This window comes from Mandrillus leucophaeus, unplaced genomic scaffold (assembly GCF_000951045.1).
Source record: "Mandrillus leucophaeus isolate KB7577 unplaced genomic scaffold, Mleu.le_1.0 Scaffold268, whole genome shotgun sequence".
NCBI lineage: Eukaryota > Metazoa > Chordata > Mammalia > Primates > Cercopithecidae > Mandrillus > Mandrillus leucophaeus.
In genome coordinates this window covers 521,663-541,693 of record NW_012102787.1, presented here as the reverse complement: position 1 = coordinate 541,693, position 20,031 = coordinate 521,663, and the positions used below count along the sequence as shown (strand labels likewise).

The 20,031-nt window shown below is 34.6% G+C and overlaps 1 protein-coding gene across 5 annotated transcripts in view; it reads right to left on the bottom strand.

Annotated features, from left to right (window-relative positions):
• Positions 1 to 20,031, bottom strand: part of MAP3K7 (mitogen-activated protein kinase kinase kinase 7) — an 82,381-nt gene that overhangs the window by 14,627 nt on the left and 47,723 nt on the right. For 3 of the 5 annotated variants that reach the window (XM_011984415.1, XM_011984414.1, XM_011984417.1), the window contains 4 exons: positions 18,839 to 18,969; positions 18,054 to 18,183; positions 15,349 to 15,429; positions 6,727 to 6,791 (listed from right to left, as the gene is read on the bottom strand). In XM_011984415.1, the coding sequence (XP_011839805.1) occupies positions 6,727 to 6,791; positions 15,349 to 15,429; positions 18,054 to 18,183; positions 18,839 to 18,969 (407 nt within the window). The remainder of the gene's footprint in view (positions 1 to 6,726; positions 6,792 to 15,348; positions 15,430 to 18,053; positions 18,184 to 18,838; positions 18,970 to 20,031) is intronic. The other 2 variants (XM_011984416.1, XM_011984418.1) reach the window with 1 other exon arrangement.

Sequence of the window (20,031 nt, the reverse complement as noted above, 5' to 3'; positions counted from 1 at the left end):
AAAAAGTCCTTGATGTGTTACTGAGTACCAAAAAGGAGACTTAAAAAGAACTTAAAAAGAACAGAGTTATAGAAAATAAAACATAAAATAAATTCATGAAGAATCTCATATCTAGCTTTAACATAAAACACTCAAATTCAAGACTGCAACAAGTAAAACGAAATGCAATACAAAAGTACCTTTGAGTAGAATCCATCGTATGTGAGTTCTAATTATGCTGTAATGTCTGCTTTAGATGACTTCAACCTCTCTTTATCTGGAGAGGGGTTGGGGCTGGGTTAAGAATGTGATGAGAAGTGTTCCACATAGTGCTAAAATTCTATGATTTCAGGCCTTGAAAACCCACAATGGATTCAGGATAATAAACAGTGAGAGGTACTTTGTTTTCCTCTCATTTTTTTTTAAAAATAATTTTTAATTTGTGTGGGTATATAGTAGGTACATATTTATGGGTCAGTGTATTGCTAATGCACATTTTAAAAAGAGAAACATGTTTGTGACATGTGACAATCAGTATCAGTTGTGAGAAATCAACAAGATACAGTAGAAGTAATAATTAGGTTTTAAAAATGAGAATGGATTCAGTATATTTAAAAAAGAGGCCACTGAACATTTGCAATATTAAAACAAATAAGTTGGCCCTAATACGAATTTCACAGTACTACTCCTTAAGTTTAAATCTTTTGCAAAACGATTCTTTGCTACATGTTTCTTTTTACCTTCTACTTTCCAAGAAACTCTTAGCACCTTCTATGCATGCTTGTTTGTCCCCCTTGTCATTTCCAACAGTTATGAAACTAAGAAATATAAGACTCGCACTTTTAGTGCAAGTTTCAAAACTGTCTTTAGATCAGCATAGAGTTAGATTTAAATCCATAAACTAATAAACAAATCTTTATATTTTAAGAAATGTCTATCTCAATAAATAATATGCTAATACGTTTGTATAAAAAACTAAGGAAATACTTAAAAACAAGGCATAACTGTAGTTTTTGAATATGTGAATAATACAAGACACAAATAAGAGGAACACATAACGTCTGACAATTAACCAAAAAATTCAAAAGTAGTCTGTGGCTGAATTTATGTTACTGCTTGTAACCAACTACCGAAGAAGTTTTTATAGTAGCTATTTTTTAAAATCACTGATAAAATTCTGAAAGTCACAAATGCTCTCAAACTATTCAAACTCATTTAAGTTGCTCCTTCCTTTAAGACATTTACAATTACTTATTCTATCCCCACATTAACTGCAAAGTTTAAGAGATATAGGCAAACCTGACTTACAAAAAGGATTGGATATGAAAGTGGTTCCAAGAGTACAGAAACGCAACACAGCAATTTAAGGCGGCAAAAGAATACTAAGCCAAATTTAAACCGCAGGGGCAGTCTACCATCAGTAGACATGAACTAGAATTGGCCTTTGACCAGAAATTTATCCCTATATTTATAAAAAGGAATTGGAAGTTATTTTACAGACAAAAATAAAGCTCAGCTTTTAATATCTTACCTGAAAGACTAGGAAAATATTTTCATGAGTCAGGAATTTACGCCCAGTGTTATTATTTAGACTGACATTTAAAACCTATTTAATACCCTCAGAAATCTTAGTAGCTAAAATTATACAAGCACAAAACACAGAGATTAAATGATGACTTATATGATATTTTTGCTAAAGTAACTTCTCAATAATATAAATATTTTAAAAATGGGTATAAGTTGGTAATGTGGATTTCCATGGGTACTTTATTATGGTAGTCACAGATAATTAAATCTATACATGAAGGTTGTATTGAAAATATTCTTTCTAATCTAAAGGTCTGTAGGCTTGATCTAATTTTGGCTTCACTACAGTGTTTCATAAGGGAATTTCAGAATTTTATTATTCTTACATGGTCTTCTACAATAGAAAGGTGTCTATTCTCCAACAGAGGCTGGGCGTAGTGGCTCACGACTGTAATCCTAGCACTTTGGGAGGCTGAGGCAGGCAGATCGCTTGAGGTCAGAAGTTCAAGACCAGCCTGGGAAACATGGTGAAAACCCTGTCTCTACTAAAAATAAATAAAAAAAAATATTAGCCAGGTATGGTGGCACACGCCTGTAATCCCAGCTACTTGGGAGGCTGGGGTGGAAGAATCACTCGAACCCAGGAGGCAGAGGTTGCAATGAGCTGAGATCACACTACTGCACTCCAGCCTGGCTGACGGGGGGACTCTGTCTCAGAAAAAAAAAAGAAAAAAAAGAAAGGTGTCTATTCTCCAATAGAAAGGTATAGTATGAAGAAGGAATTATTCAAAACTATTACGTAAGTTTTTGATTTAGAGTTTAACAGAACATTTGTTTACACAAAAGGAGGTGCAGAATGAAGATGGACAAAAGTAGTATGATAAATCACATCCCTTGAATACATAATAACAATGTATATTAATATCACTCAATATGCGACGAGACCTTTAAAGCAAATCCTTTCCATGATCCTCAACAAAGGTTTCCTTATGAACAGAAACAACACTGGTGGGTTTTACTTCTTTCCCTTTCCAAGTGCTATTTTCCTTTTGTTTCTGGATGGTAACACACTATCATGAGAGCAAGGAAGTGGCGTCAAGAGCCCGGTGAGGCACACTGTGGAGAGGCCGGCATACAACATGGATTAGAATCTACTGTGTGCCCTGGTACTTTCACCTCTGTTAAGAACTCTGGGAGCTGGGTGTTATGGTCCCTATTTGTAGATAAGGGTGCAGAAGCTCAGGGAAATTAAGGAACTCGCCCAAAGTCACATATTTGACAATAAAAGTAGATTATAAGGTCCATATGGAAATGTAATATGTCCACTTCTCTAAATAATCATAACTGTATCATCCTGCAGTCATAATTTTCACTGATTGAAGCCCCCTCTAAGAGAATTCTTGAATATAGATCTATACTGAATATAATTCCAGAAGTGGTATTCAGGCATTTATAAGAATGTATATTGTTTTAGTGAAACACAGAATGGCTTACCCAGGTGTATAAAACATAAATTTGTGCGGTCGTCAGTAGAAATTTATTACCAAGATAGGTTAACCTTGCTCAATGATATGACACAGCTACAATTCATCATCACTTAACAACTATTTAAATAATTAATGACAATGCAGACTATTAGAAGCTAAAATACCCAAATGTAAGAGATCTAGGGCTATAACAGCATGCATCACATCTAGTTTCACATGCAAGATAGAATGATTAGAGTATAGAGTTTGTGTGCTTTGGAATCAGGTCTGGATACAAAACCTGGTTATAAGAATTACTGGCAGTATAAGGAAGTAAGAGACTTAGGTCAGTTTTTCTCATCCTCACTTTACTTGGCTGCAAATGAGATGAAAAAGTACCAACTTCACAGGATTAAGATCCTGATAACAGGATTAACATTCTGATAATGTATACTAAGAGCCTATCTGGCACAAAGTCAGTGCACAACAAATGGAAGCTGTTATTACTCTAGTTTTCTAATTGATTTGGGCATAAGTCTGATCTCTCCAAATGAGGTGCTTGGGGACTAGGCTTTATTGGTATTGTCAAAGCCCTCTAGCCAAAGACTGCCAGGAACACACTAATAGTGGAAAGAGTTGGGTTTGATATTTATTGCAGTGAAGGAGAATGCTTACCATGGGGCAGCATGGGTTGTATCAGTAAGAGGGTTTTAGAAAAAGAATGTATTATAGAATTTAGGCTTTGGTTGGGTGATTTTGGGGAAACTCTAAGGAAGGAGGGGTTCGTTCCAGATTGGCTGCTGTCAGAAAGCAAGGGCAATTCCACAGGGAGGGCAGTCCAGAGTGAGGACCAAGCTGTAATAGGTACAGAAGCAGCAGTCACTCTTAATAGCTGGGAGAGGACAATGTTAAGTATTTTGTGGGTGGCACAGTGACCTTGTTTTTGTCTGTGCTTAGAAAACATTCCGATGTAGTCTTGTTTTGTCTCCTTTTATCATGCGCTCAGCATTATCTTGTCTGATGTTGGTATTCTGAGAGATTATGTCCAATAAGACAGTAACATGGTCTAGCTCTGACAGCCAGTCATTGAGAGTAACGCCAGCTTCTAACAACAGTGAGGCCACAGTGTCAAATCAGTTCCTGGATGTCAGGGACTGCTTTTTTCTTTCTCAGTATCTTTTCAAAGCTTCTAGGAAGTCACATCTATTGAGCGTTTAAAAAGCTTCCTGAATTAATGAAAAAACCATGTTTAAAAGTGAGTTGTATGTTGTAAGAATGCAATCTTTTACAACTATACTTATATCATTACTTTTAATTAAGAAGCTTGCTTCATTTACTATGCCTCTCAAATGGATGGCAGCAGAAAAACAACCAATTTAATTTTAGTTTACAGTTGGAAATTCTAAGTGATTTTACTAAGATTATGTTTTGAGTCAAGAGCCACAGTACAATCAGTTTACTTTCCTCTACAAGATGTAATGTTATTACATTTTATTAGGAAGTTCTCTCTCTCTTCTCTGATGATTGTACTCAGTGGGCCAGAGTCTTTTCTTCATGCATTCCCATGGCCAGAAAAAGAAAAAGAAATTAACTCTGAGCATCTGCCTAATCACACTTAGCCAGACTTCAAAAAGGACGGCACCTTCCAATTTTGAAAACACATATTGTGAATACTTTTCTTCCTCAAATGAATATTATCTTTGTAAGTAATTTAAAAGATTTAATGGTCACTTATCATACACTTTTTGGGAGAAATGTTTTCATAGCACATTAGGATTAGTATTTGCCACCCTCATGCCAAGCTGAACATTAGGTATTTTAAGGTTATAACAGAAATAATTTTGAAAGAGTGGATCAGTTTTAAAATGTGGCTACACAATGGTCATATATCACCTGTTTCAAAACAGGTTTTACTGCCATATCAAACTCTCCCTCACCCCAAATCTTTCAGAGTGGTCTATGACAGTTCCACAAATAACTGTCCCACACTCATAGTTGGCCTCAGTTCTAGCGTTTTACTACCTGAAGGTATTGTGAATTAAAAGGATAACAACCAAAATCTCAAATAATGTGGAACTTGTGAAGAAATAAGTAAGACCTGGTGTGGGAAGATCAGTCCTGAATTATGGCAACACCTTTATTCTACAGTCTACAGAAAAGCTTTCAAACTAGTAGCTGCTCCTGATATGTCTTAGGGCAAGCTTCTCATTCCTAGTCAAACACTTGGCTAGAAGTTCTCATAACTGGAATATCAGTGGCAATAGTAAACAGAGTTTAAAAGGCTGAGCTCATCAAGCCTCCAAAGAATCAAAGCAAATAGCAGATGTCAAACTATCTGTTACTAAATGGGCTAATTACAACTTTTAAGTATCTGAGGGGGAGAAAATGAGAAACTTCAGCCAAAAGTTCTGGGGTCTTAACAAAACAGATATACTGAAAAAAACTATCATTAAATAATGAAATCAAGATTTAGAGTCACTAGTATCACAAAACATAATAAATTAATGTGTCTATATATATTTTATTTATATATGTGTGTTTATAAGCATTTTGTGAAATAAACATATTTCCAGATATAAATGAAGATCAAGGATATTCACCACTTAAATATCTGAAGTGGTTTTTGGTAAGCTGGTTAAGTTGATGGGTATAAAAGGCTTTTTTATTAATGACTACAAAGAATCTCCAAAATTTAAAGTATATTATGAAAATGATATAATAATAAAATACCTTTTTAGGATGACAAGTACTAATATACATTATCATAAATTACATCAGATTGTTTTTAATATATAAATGGTAAAATTTTATAAAAATATGGATCATGAAGTAATAATTTCATTACTTAATACTGAATAATTTAATGCTTAATACTTCTTAATACATAATAATTTCATTACTTTATTAATTTCATTACTTTTACGCTGCTCTCATAAAACTTATACAGCTGAAAACAAACACCTCATAATTAATCTTCATTCATTTTACAGAATATAGTATATAATAAATTATATATGTCAAGTGTATTAATCTGAATAACAGAAAAAACAATGATTGAGCTACTTTTATATACCTGGTGGGTTAAAACTCTGCACTAATCAGTAATGGCTTAAATTATAACACTGTCTGCATCATCTGCAAAGCAGTAATAAAGAGATAAGGAGAGTTCAGAGGAGGAACCAGAAATATAAACAATGAAATCTTAACAACTGGAATAGAAGCTTTCGAGAGTTTACACATTTGCTCAGTAAATATTATCTTAAGGATATTTGAAAAAAATATTAATCCAGTGGATATGCCAAGTTAAAAGATGTTAGAGTTCTCCACGTATGCCAATGCCCTATGTGGCCCTAGAGGAGTAGCAACTTATTGGGGAAATGTTTGTTACCCTTATTAGTAAAAAGGAGACACACTAATGATTAACTTTAAAGGACACTTTAATGATAAATCATTACATTATAAAATCGAATACTTACTAAAACATATAAAAACCATATAACATATATACAGTGCTAAAGAACAATTTACTTTTTCATGGAGTTTAATAAACCTACTTTCAGAAATTATCTTTCAAGTTAAATTAACAATGGCACCTATGTTTTTTCCCCCCTAAGTGTTTAAGTTCAGGTGCAATGAATTTCTCTATCACAACTTTAGGTCAACTCATAAAACTAGTTTTGCAGAGTAGATTACAGTTAATTCTTGGTTTCTGCCTAGTATTCTTCAAAGATAGAAAATTTGAATGTTGTCTTACCTGACCAGGTTCTGTTCCAGTTACAGTCAAGTCTTGGATGGATCTACGTCTTGGCTGTCCGTTGCCTTTAAAAAGAAGAAAAAAAGTAAAATACTAAAATCTATTCAGACAGACAAAAAGGGTGTAATTGCTACAGCAGAAAGTTGGAATTTGTTGCTCCTTGTATCTACACAAAATGTTTGTGGGGGGAAAAAAGTGAGTTTATTGCTAAGAAAAAAAAAAAAAGAAGAGAAAGATGTAAAGAAAGGAAGAGAAACAGCTGCAGTGTTTTAACTCAAAAGTTGCTGGCCTACAACAGAGTATGTCCTAATACAATAACCACTTCTACCACATGAATAGCTGCTGAACTCTCTTCCACCATCTTCTGTCATGTGTTTAAATAGATGAATGCTTGGGGGCTGGGGCTGATGACGGCATCTATTTCAAGGGCCTTACGTTACAGTTTTTACAGCAAGACAGCTAGCAGGTTGTAAGACACAACTGACTTTAACTGGCAGCAATATCTTTTTCATTTCAGGGTCTAAAAGATGCTTAGGCTTAAATTTATTATATTGAGTCACGCTTACTTAATCCCCATTAGTCTTTGTCAGAATCCAGTAATTTATTATTTGTGAACAACAACTCTTACTTTCCCACTGGATGTTAATAATTGTCACTCTGTTCTCAAATACACAGCTTGTTGAAATGGGCTATTTTGTTAATTCTGCTTTAGAAATTTCTATGCTTATAATTTATTTAATTAAAAATCAATTTATGAAAGAATTATACACATATAAGTCCTCAGCAAAACAATGAATTGAGCAATAGCTTCACTTAGCACTTTTATTTGGGAATAAGGCTGTTTATGCAGTATCTTCTAACATGAAAGATCAGCTGTCTAAAAGGAAACACCAAAATACTGAGTAACAGCTGATACAATACTCAAAATTCTTTTGACTCTGAAATCTGTATTATGTAATTTCTCAACTAGTGGCAACAGTTAGAACATGTACTCACTCTAATTGTAGTTTCCTGATTAGTAGACAGAATTCATTCTTAAAATTTTAGACTTCCAGAATCTTTCATAGAAACATCTTTTTAAAACCAATCAGCAATATAACTTAGCACCTTAACCCACATGACCCCATTATTATGCTGCAGATAAACTAAAAGGACCTTACAGTGGAATAAGAATGTTTAATGGAATAATATATGTAGTGAATATAAAAACTCAAATTTGTAACTCCTCTTGCAAATGTAAGACATCATCAGTTTTCTCCATTTTAAGTTATGTTTTATGATTCTTTGCATTATTTGAATTCAAATTTACTTCAAATGTCATTTTATTCCAAAAATTTCAACTTTTCATTACAAATTAAAACAACTGTGCATGTATTGAATTAGACCCACTAGATCACTTTTATGAATACTTTCAACTACCCCTGTTTCCCAAGGACAAAAAGGATCCCCACAACCATGACTAATAAGCAATTTTAGGCACATTTCATTCAACACACTCATTCTAAAATTAGCGGTGATGAGACAGGCTTGAAAAAGTGTCTGGAATTCTCTTTTCAGATTAGCAACATGGCAACATTTGTGAATCTGAGGAACCACCCAACACATGTGTCTATAAACCATTACATCACTATTGCAATAACAACAAAAACTGAACTCAAATTTAGGTGGAAGAATAGGAGAAAGGGGAAGTAAAAACTTTTAAGGAAGTAACGTAAAGAAGAGCTGACAGTTAACAAATGCCATAAAACGAAAAATCTTTAAGCTACCACATGAATCAAAGCAAGCAGTGTTAGGCAATGCATTTTAATTAGCACAACCATGGCAGAAACCATCTGGCAGATAGTTCAGACAAAGCAAAACAGGATTGCAATCAACAAATACTTGTTGCTCCAATATTAAATTTTAAGTCATAATTTAGAAATATGAATGTAAGAAAAATCAACCTCCTATTACTTCAAATGAAAATTACTGGGTGTGTTCTCAGTAAATTTGAATTGATTCTGAAGTTTTTTGCAACAGAATACTAATTTAGACATTCACTCATTTTACCTTTTTTGGTCCTTTGATATGTACATACCTATATTATACAAGGTAGTATAGATGAAAAAGTAGTAGAAATGAGGACAGCATGATGTAAACAGATGCCTGATCAAGGAATCTGAAACCTGCATATGCTATCTTGAGTATTTCATTCTGTAATGAATTCTGGAATGTTCATGTCTTATAATACAGAACAAATTACACTTTTTAGAATGACTTCTAAGAATACATCACATTGCCAGTGCATACTAAATCTGCACTCCTGCCCCCTGCAAATAGAAAGCAACTTAGGGGTCAGTTCCATTCTTTTTACAGTAATTTCATTAAGACAGAGCTCCTCTTCAAAAAAGCTGCTCTTTTAAGGACAACTGATTTCCTGAGCTGGTATTTAAAAGTTATCCCGGACTTCTTCCAGAGACTGCTGGCTTAAATCCCAGACAGTCACTCCTATAATTTTTCTTATCAGCTAAGCTCATAGTTTTCCTTGACTTACACTACTCTTATTTTCTACTTTAAAACTTCCTGAAGACTGTCTTCATGTAAAAATCAGCACTACATTTTCCGGGAGACCTCTCTTAACCTAAATGTTAGAAATTTTGAGAATCACAAGTTTTGAATATTACAAATTATGGGACACCATTCTCTTCATGTGTAAAATACCCAAGATTAAAAAAAAATGCATAGCATGATATAGTAGCATCACATTACTGCTTTATGGTAAACTGAACATGTAATTTTAAAATATATGTTCTCATTTAGGTGGCCAAAGTTTCATATTTCTTTACTAATTTCAACAAACCCTGGCTCTTTCACTGGAAAGGTTGGTCAGGTGGTTTATTTGCTTTGCAATAAAACAGCTTTATTAGGTTAGAGTTGAATTTTTTTAGATTACAAAAAGTGATCTTGGTAGACTATTCAATATGGCAGAAAGGCCACCTAAATATTCATTATAAGTTAGATTAACTTCCCTATTTAATCTGCCACAAATACAGAATTTTATTGAAAGTGAGGTGGCTATATACAGAAACTAGTACAGTACATCTTAGTATATAGCACCCCTTAACCCCAGGATCCCTATCAAAGGCTTACAACTGCTAATGACACTACCTGTGCTAGGTAAGAACTTGTCAGATCTAGAAAAACTCAATTCTGTCTCTCATTGCCTCTTCATATTGGTGCTGCAGTAGTTTGGGGGAAATATTTAATAACTGACATGCTTCCAGTTAAAGATAGGCTTACAAACATTAGTTATCGACCAGCCCTTGAACCAAATATAGTATTAAAAGAGTGATCTTTTCATCCTGGTGGAGAAAGCAAAATAGTGCTCACATGTCCTTGAAAAGTATCTCTGCTTCCAGTTGTTTAAGCATTCTATAAAGCCCTCCCCACCTAGGTAATTTATTTGCCAATACCTGACATTTGAAACTTCTGAAGGAGGGCAACAAGATACAAGTATTAGAAGCCTAACTATTCATCTATTTTTCTGTTAAAACGTTTGGGCCTTTCTACATTCTACTTACTACAATTTACTACGTATCATACTCTTAGTAAAAAAGTTAAAAAACCAATATACAATAGAGCTAAACGTCCTTGACTGAAATTAAAAGCGAATACGTGTTAAGTTTTTGATCTAAATGCGGCTGAAATCATAAGGACACCTAAGGTTTCTTTTTAGCTTTAAGAATGATATTACAAACAATAAATATCAATTAAGTTCAGGCTCTGCAGGAAACTAGACAAAAATCTTACATATTTCAGTAAGATCTGACTCAAAAACATTTGTATATTCAATCTTCTCTTGCATATCCTTAAGAACAGTATGTAAGACAGAAAATCCTCTTTAGTCAAGGCATTTTATAGCTCTCGAATGTTATGCCATATTATTTGGGCTTAGAAATAACAAAAGGCACAATGTTCAAGGTTCTCAAATTAAAGCACTTCAAAGCAATGCTCATCTATAGAATGGATAGTTTTCAAGTACTTAAAACGAAATCAAACATTATAATCTAATCTGAACTAAGAAATAAATTCAGAATTATCTATGATGATATAATAGCATTAAAAATTTCTGTAATTTAGAAAATTTTACTCTTGCATATCACATTTGGGAAACCAGTTTCACTTTACAAAAGCAAACAAGCAGGTATGAACCATGTACAACAAATTTTATATCAGAGTAGAAGTGCAGAAGACTAATGTTTAATTAAATCGTTTATAGGTGGTAAGTATATATGCATATGACAGTATTTTTTTCCAGTAGGTTTTAGAATGCATTATCACTACAGTTTATTTCCTTAAATGCTGTAACTACTCACACAAAGGCTCCAGAGCAGAGCTGCCCATCTTCCATTATTGAAGCTACAAACATGAAAAAAAATTCGCTTTCTTAACTACTTATTCTCTTACTCTACATGTTAAACTGGAAAAGTTTGTTCCTCTTTTTATTTATTAGAATGCCTAATATTTAGGCATTCTACCTGTTCCTCTTTGACACTTGGATTTTTAAAAGAAATGTAAAACTTAGGTATTCTTCTAACATCAGATGAACTGCATTGAATGTATTATATAGTTTCACAATCACAATAATCTATTTCATTTGTGTATTTGAGATGAAGGTGGGTGAAAAATAGATTCTTGGAAGCTTGGATAGTGACAAAAGGAAAATATGGGGGAAAGTAAAGAAAATCCAAGCAAAACAAAGATCTATGTTCTTACTGCCCTTATTAAAGTCCTAGAACCAAAAAAACCTAGAAAAACTTCAAGGAATCCAATAATCTGCCACCCATTCCTTTTCTTCAAATATAAGTGTAACAAATTAGATGTACTGGCTGAAAGGAGAAAAGATATGGTTTTTAAAACTCAAGTTTTAACAAAAAACATTTAAGAAAATCTATTTTTTTCTCTAAGTCCCTTCCAACTTATCAGCAAGCAAATGCATTAGAAAACTGTAGTTCAAATGGTCTAAATACTGGGCAACAAACTTCCACATTTACATTTACTTTGCTTAGGTAGCACACTGCCGCTTGGCAGGACCTCCTCTACAAAGGAAGAGTCAGCAAAATGTCACACATTCTACTGGTAATTTGCTTTTAGCTGCGTGTCTTCCCTGTAAAAAGGAGCCAGGCTAATCTATAAAGCTCATTCTTCTAAGGGCAGATGGACAATGGAAAGAAGGAAGGATTACCATACAAAGGTTTGCCAATTCTTCTTCAGAGCCAGTGATATGGTAGAAGAGGTATAAAAAATTGTACAGTCTGACCCACAGGGAGTCCTAAGGTATTAAAGGTTAATTTCTGTATGACCTGAGAGACTACTAAATTGATAAATACTGCTGTTTTGCTAAGTTGCTTTTTCTTTCACATTTGACTGATGGCATAGTATACATATTTTGAAAAGCAAGCAAAAAACAAGATTAGGGTCTTCGCATTTCTTTATCTATGACTAGGTTGGACATTTTAGTGACTATAAAGATGTATATACAAAATCTTTTTGTGATGCTTGAAGGATTGCTTTTATTAAGAGAGGTAGTTCATTCCAAGAAGTACATTAGACTTAGTATATTGCACTTGGCCAAAGGGAAGTATTATTGAAACTACTTATCCATATAAATAAGATTTTAAAAAAGCTATATTTAAAAAGAATGCTTGCAATTGGGTTTTGATGAAACAGTTTGAATATATCAAGACATGTTTGCTAATACCATAAAGCTTGTGGGAAATCCACTTAGAACAAAAAAAATTCTAGAAAGTATTAAGAAATTTTGGAAATTAACTATCACCCTTCTTTATAATTAAAATGTCATGTATGAAATCTGAGATATTCCCACAGGGTGGGCGATATTTTTATATTTAATTAAAAAATATTACCTATGAGCACATTCATAACTGGCTTTTATGTCCACTAGTATCAATTCTACAGCTTGTATTCTTCTATTAAAAAAAGTGCATCTGAGTAAGTTAATGTTTGATATCTGAGGGGGGAGAAGCCTAAAAAGAATGTTTAATAAAAGGTATTACTTTGGGAGGCCGAGGCGGACAGATCACAAGGTCAGGAGATCCAGACCACGGTGAAACCCCATCTCTACTAAAAAAAAATACAAGGGCCGGGCGTGGTGGCTCAAGCCTGTAATCCCAGCACTTTGGGAGGCCGAGGCGGGCGGATCACAAGGTCAGGAGATCGAGACCATCCTGGCTAACACGGTGAAACCCAGTCTCTACTAAAAATACAAAAAACTAGCCGGGCGAGGTGGCGGGCGCCTGTAGTCCCAGCTACTCAGGAGGCTGAGGCAGGAGAATGGCGTAAACCCAGGAGGCGGAGCTTGCAGTGAGCCGAGATTGCGCCACTGCACTCTAGCCTGGACACAGAGCGAGACTCATCTCAAAAAAAAAAATAAAAAAATAAAATTAAAGGTATTACTGAATAATATTTTCACATGAATAGCACTGCTGCTCTGGCAATTAAGAGAATTAAGGTTACCTGATTCCATAAACGCCCAATGTCATAAAAGAGGATCTCCCTGGCTGAAGAGCTCTCCTTAATGTGAACACTAAGAGAAAGCAAGAAGAAATTACTCTAGCTTCTCTGACTTACACAAAAGAACAAAAAATGGATGTGATTTGGAGTCAAAGATCCAGGTCATGGTCCTGGCTATATGATTCCGTAAAAACTACTACACATCATCAGATCTAAGTTCTTCATCTGTTAAACGGCTTTAATTTCATCTGATAACCTAGTTATAAGGTTGTCAAAAAGGTGAAATAATATGTACTTTAAGCTACTTTGTAGGGCACAAAGAACATCTAATCGGGGGGGTTCAGCCTCAGCACTGTTGACATTTTGGGCTGGATCAGATCATTCTTTGTTGGAGGAGACTGCCTGGTACAAATCAGGATGTTTAGCAGCATCCCTGGTTTCTGTCTACTAGATGCCAGCAGTACCTGACAGTTGCAAACTATTATTCTTTCCTTATTTTTCCCTCCCCCGTTAGCTTGTACAGTATGGGCTATACTGCCACATATAAATTTATTCTTAATGCTTAGCCGTAAGATTATACTGCCAACTGTCTAAGTTTTCCTGATTCCCTCAAACATTTAAGGGAATCACAGTTCAGCAGTATGCAAGTTTAAATGCTTCCACCTCTTTAAAGTACTAGACCCTTATACACAGTACCTTTCAGCATGGAGGTAAAATGATCTCCATGTAAAATAATCTCTTTGTTAATTTCTAAAATAGTCCAGATTCAATAAGTACAAATCACCAAGTGAAAAATGGGTTAATTCTATTCTTTAAATAGCAATAGTGATGATGTTGTAAAATAAGAAACCACTTTGATAACCAGGGAAAAATAAATATAAAATAGTTTTGTACAGACAAAATGGCACCTAAGAATTGTATAATTCATATTTTTGTTTTTGTATGCTAGTTCCTCACCAGTGGAGATGCTTAGTAAGTCTGTTCATTTACTTAATAAACATATTTATTAAACACTATGTTAATATGCTTAATATGTGAAGCACTGAGCCAGCAACTGCTGATAAAATCAATAATAACCACCACCACCAACAAAAAAATAACGCACAAAAATATGGTTTCTATCCTCACATAGTTTTCAGTTTAGTAGAGGAGAAAATAACCATTAAGTATTCAACTAGAGTATCAACACTACTAAAAACAATCACAGGTAAAAGACAGCGTGCTGAAGAATTCATCCAACTCACACTCATGAACATGTGTGGAAAATATGTATTTCCTTATCAAGATTTTGGGTAAAGAGGTAGAGAAAAACCTAAAGGGATAAATAAATGATCATTTTGATAACACATTAATCAATATTGAAGGTCAATATGCCATTTAAATTTCTATTAAAAATGGTAACATATTCATCTATGAAATGATCACCATAAGAACAAAGCAGTTTACCAATTTTAGACACTAAAGTACCATGTGTAAGTTAGGTATAAAAACATGTAATTTATGAGATTTTCCTGATAATACACAAAAATCAGAATTGACCAATTATTTTACATGATTCTTTGGCAAGATACCCTGCAAAACAGCACATCTCATTTAGCTTTACTTTTTGTTTTCTAGGTTAAGGCGAAATGCTATTTAGCAACTCTCTTCTCTCAACTTCGTATTCACTTGCTACCAACAGAAAGAGGCTAGGATAGAAAGTCTAGAGGGGACCCCAAAAGCAGTAACTCAGGAAGGAAAGGAGCCAAGGAAAAGAACAAATTTTAATTAGGAGTTTCCTCTTTCTGTTGGGTGCAAAAAAGGTCTGGGTTTAAGCTCATGTGCTCACTTAAAAGTAGAGAGGAAGTTGGTAGAATTCTGGGTTGTTCTCCCTTCTCCAAAAAGGTTTACTTTCTCTTCTATTTTATCCTCATTTATTGCAGATCAGAGGTATCTTTTCAAGACTGCTTCAGAATAAATGTAGTTTTTCAATATGTCTCCCTAATTATTGCATGCAAGGTATCCATTTTTCATGTCCTGTAAAAATTGGAGCAAGAAGCATTTTACAAGTACCAGGGATCATTATTCTGGTTCCACAGCTATTAGACCAACTCAGGTGGTCTGTGATACCTGATATGACGATCTCAGGGACATCCAGAATGTTGCCAAATGAAGCGGTTTTACGGTGGCCCCGTTTAGGCTTGGAATAGGCTGCAAAAACACATATATACAGTATACATGCAAACAACCACAAACAGTAACACAGAAAATGATTAACTACAAAAATAGAGTCATTTTCAAATAGTTCATGTTAATAACATTTCATGCAGAATGGCATGCAGAACTACCTAACTTTTCATCCATGCTCAGAAAAGGCGAGATTAAAGAGCAAACAACTACCAAATACAAGATGTCTTACACACTGGTTTTAATCAGCAGAAAAAATAAAAAGAACAGAGACAAAGCTGCAGGGTAATGAGGAAGCAAAATTTCAAATATATTCATAGAAACAGTCTACCTAAGTGAAATCACTGATATGTGATGGGGGTGGGGGAACGAAGGAGGAAAGGAAGAAAGACATTAAAAAGTAAGTAGTCATATTTGTTTTAATTACACAAACACAGGAATATATGTTCAAGTTAGGTGATTCTTGAAGTGTGCTATAAAGTAAAATTCAATGATTAAATACTAATTATTGAATCAAAGTGTGAAATGTATATACTTTTGTAATCATACATATTTCTAGTAAACCAAATATTTATTATATTTTCCAAAGTTTAGGGTACATTCACAGTAAACACAAAGTCTGTCAAAAGGCTGGAAAGTATGAATCTTTCCAAGTAAGACAATTCATGAAAAAATATAAATTGTGTAAAGCTCAAAGGATGTACAACAGCATTTGTTCTACATTTAGGCAAAAAAAGATAGGGTAATTTTAATGTGTGTGGTTATCCTTCTAGCAAAGTCATTTCTGTAAATAATAATAAAAAACCAGTGCTTGACTAGAAATATGATACCAGCAAAGACATGAAACCATTATTATAACAATTTTTAGTTTTGAGACAGCAATCAGAATGTGGCAGATCTATCCTTAATAACATGCCTGAAGTGAAAAGGGTTCCTCAAAGCGTGAGGGTATGTCCCTGTGAATAGGGTTCATCTGACACTACAGTGAGACAACCCTGCTCCGAAGAAATACTTGTGATTCATGGAGACTCTGGGCTTGTCAGTGGCTGGTGACTTCTCAACTTGATAGTTTCTGAAGATCCATCTGTGGCAGACACAGCTATCTTCTGCCGGTCTCTACTCTTCCCTTCTGTTTTAGCAATAGTACTCTGATTTTATTTAGGACAGAAAAGTCATCAGATAAAAGAGGGCAGATCTCCTCTTCCCTTGGAGCTACGTGTAGCCATTCGACCATGTTACTCTGACCAATGACGTGTGGACATTGTTAGGAGAGGCATCTGGGAATGTTCCTTCAAAGAACTTGGATGCCTATTTGCCCTACCCCCATGTCTTCCCCTTCCTGCTGCCTGGAATGTAGAAGTGATGAAAGGGAACTTTAACAACCATTTTGGTGCACAGGATAACTTTGAGAATGGAAGCTATACAATAGGGATTACGGCACAGAAATAGGAGACCAGTTACTTCAAGATCACAGAGCCCACTACCTTCAGACTTGTTTATGTGTGAAAAATAATGCTTATGTGTTATAGACACTGTTATTTTGGAAATCTGTTATATCTAACGGATTCTAATACTAGCTGATAAAAATCAATGATCATGATTAGTTGAAGACAAGTATAGTATGATGGTCCATCTTGACAACTTCTTTCTGAAAGAGCTCCACACACAATGAGAATATTCTATTTAGAAAAAAACCAAATAAGTGGAAAAAATACCTAAAAAATTGGTTAGCTAAGTTAAAAAAGATGCAAATACACATAGAAATATACATTTATACGTATATATATAGTTAAAAGACTGGGGTAAATACACAAAAATGTTAAGTGTTTATCTCTGAGTGGGGTAATTATGTAAGTTTTTTTGGCTTGTTTACATTTCCACATTTTCCACAACAGAAATGTGTTTACTTTTAAAATCAGCTCCCCCCAATCCCTGGAAAGAATCAGCAAAAAACAACAAAGTCCAAACTAAACCAGCATTACTAAGATGAAACCTGGTCAGAAAATTAGGTTGTCAGTTTACTTAGGTAACAAAACATGTAATTGTTTTTGTGCTGACCAGTTCTTCCATGATTAATAATTTTAAGAACTGAACAATGGAATTTAAATGCTAGCTTTTCCAAGATCCAATAAAATTATGATCTTTTACTTTACAATTAAAAAAATTAACCATAACCAGCTTAGCTAATATTTTGTCACTGGAATGAAGGAGCAGATAGAAGGTCAAATCATACGTGGATCTGGAATACATTTTTCTGTTAAATTTGAAACAAAATATTTGCTATTATTAGAGTTCAGCACAAAAATCTAGTAGTATCACTCAAAATCCCCAAAATATTCCGGTTTTGGCAGAATTTCTCACTCAGACTTTCAACTCATGCTTGAGCAGAAAGAATTACATTTGATAAAATCTGTAAATGAGGAAGGCATACTTTCTCATCCTAATTTTACAAGTCACACCTTCCTTATTTGGAATTTGAGATAAATGCAAAATTATTGCTAGTAACTTAGAAAAATATATTGTAAACCTACTTCCTATTTGAAAAAAAAAAAAAAAAGACACACACACAAAACCTCTGACAACTGAAACTACCATGGCCAAAAAGGCTTATATACATTTCACTCTTCAGACTTGTAGTTCCTTTTTACCTGTGGTTGCAGCGATCCTAGCTTCTATTTCAGACATGTCAGCACTCATCCTCTTTCCCTCAGAGGTTGGGGGCAAGCTCTCCACACTGCTCCCACGGGAGGCTCCCAAGCTTAAACGTCCAGATTCACTCTGTTAAAATTACAGGTCAATCTGAATTACTGAAGTTCTTTAGATTTAGCAGTCTTAGGCAACCTAAAAGGAGGAAGATGGCAAGTAGGATTCTGATGGATCCTGTTCTGCTCTGAAAGGACAGGGAAGTTTGCACGAGAGGGAGCTACAGCAGTAAGGGAAAGCAAGCTGCAGATACTGTTTTTATGAAAGAGTAGTCACTAGAACTGGGGCTAAAAGCCCCAATTATTCATTAACCTAAATGCCTCAGGCAAAATGAATAAACTCACTCCTTACAATATTTTTAAAAATCAACAACGGCAAAAATATAAATCTGAATAGCATGAAATGATACACTTAGGACAACTCCTCTAACTGGGCAGCACAGCCAAAATATATCCGTTTTACATTTTTAACCATCAACCATTACATTTAAGGATTATTATAGATAGGGAGTTAGAGTTGGCAAAGGTAGCAATCATTAGAAGGAAAAACCATTTGGTAATAAATGGTAGGAGAATCTCATTACAAGTCTCTATTTGTAAGCTCTTCTATATGTTTCAGGAAGAAAATTCAGGATTTATAAAATAGAAGATGGTAAATAATTAATTTCATTTAGTATAATATTGTAACTACTGTTAAGGTTACCAATTTTACTTGTAATAACAAAACAAACCTGTTGCTTTGCCTGATTTTTCAACAATTTTGACTCTAAGCGCTTAATAGTATCATTTGTGGCAGGAACTTGCTCCATATTAGTGTCACTTTTATTACTCGTATTTGTAGAAGCAATGTCCATGAATGAGCCTAGGAAAAGCAGAAACATTTATGACTACTGGTTGGAAATAATAAAAATGCTTCACTTAGTATTATGTAACTTACATTCTTTTATAAACTAGCCAGGCAGGAACAGAAATAAGACTTTTCAAGCTAATGTATCCAAACAAACCCATTTTAAGCAAAACTTAAGGCTAGCACAAAAGAGGAACCAAGATGCCTAAATAGTCTTCTAATAGTCAAGAATAACTTAAGGTTTTTAACCTGAGCTAGTAGAAGAACTGAGGGCTATTAATTGAGATGGGGAAAGACTACAGGAAGATTGAGTTTGAAGGAAGTATCAGGAACTCTGTTTGGAAAATATTGAGTTTCTAGTAGATGTAAAGAAAGTAGTTGGATATATGAGTATAGAGTTCAGGTATAAGATGGAAAAAATTATGAGCCAGCAGATGGTGGTATATAATGCCACAATACTGGATGAGGTTACCAAGGAAATGAGTGCAGACAGATAAGTGAAGAAGCCAAATGACTGGGCCCTGGGCACTTCAACATTTCTAGGTTGGGGAGATGAGGAATAACCAGCAAAGAAAACTGAGAACAGATGGCCAGAGATGTAAGATGGAATCTAGGCTAGTATGGTATCTCGGAGGCCAACTGAATAAAGTGCTGTGTGTAAGAAGGAGAAAGTAATGAATTAGATCAAGTGCTACTGAGAGTCAAGATGAGAAATGAAAATGATTCCTTAAATGTAGTGATGTAGAGATAACTAGTGACCTTGACAAGAACAATTCTGAAGTACTGGCATAATATGTCTGAATGGAGTCGGCTCAAGAAAGAGGAGGAAAAGAGAAGCTAGAGAATGCAAATACAGACTACGTATGTTCTAGGAATGATCCAGTAGAAAGTTAAAGCTGATGATGCAAGAGAGAGAGGAGAATTGCTCAGAAAAGTAGATGGGATATAATGCAGATGGGATATAATGCACAGGCAGAAAGGTACACCTTTGGCCAGAAGTATGGATAGTTCAGCCAGAGTAACAGAAGAAGGCAGAGTAGATGGGCACAGATGTTGTGGAAGCTGTCTTCTGATTAC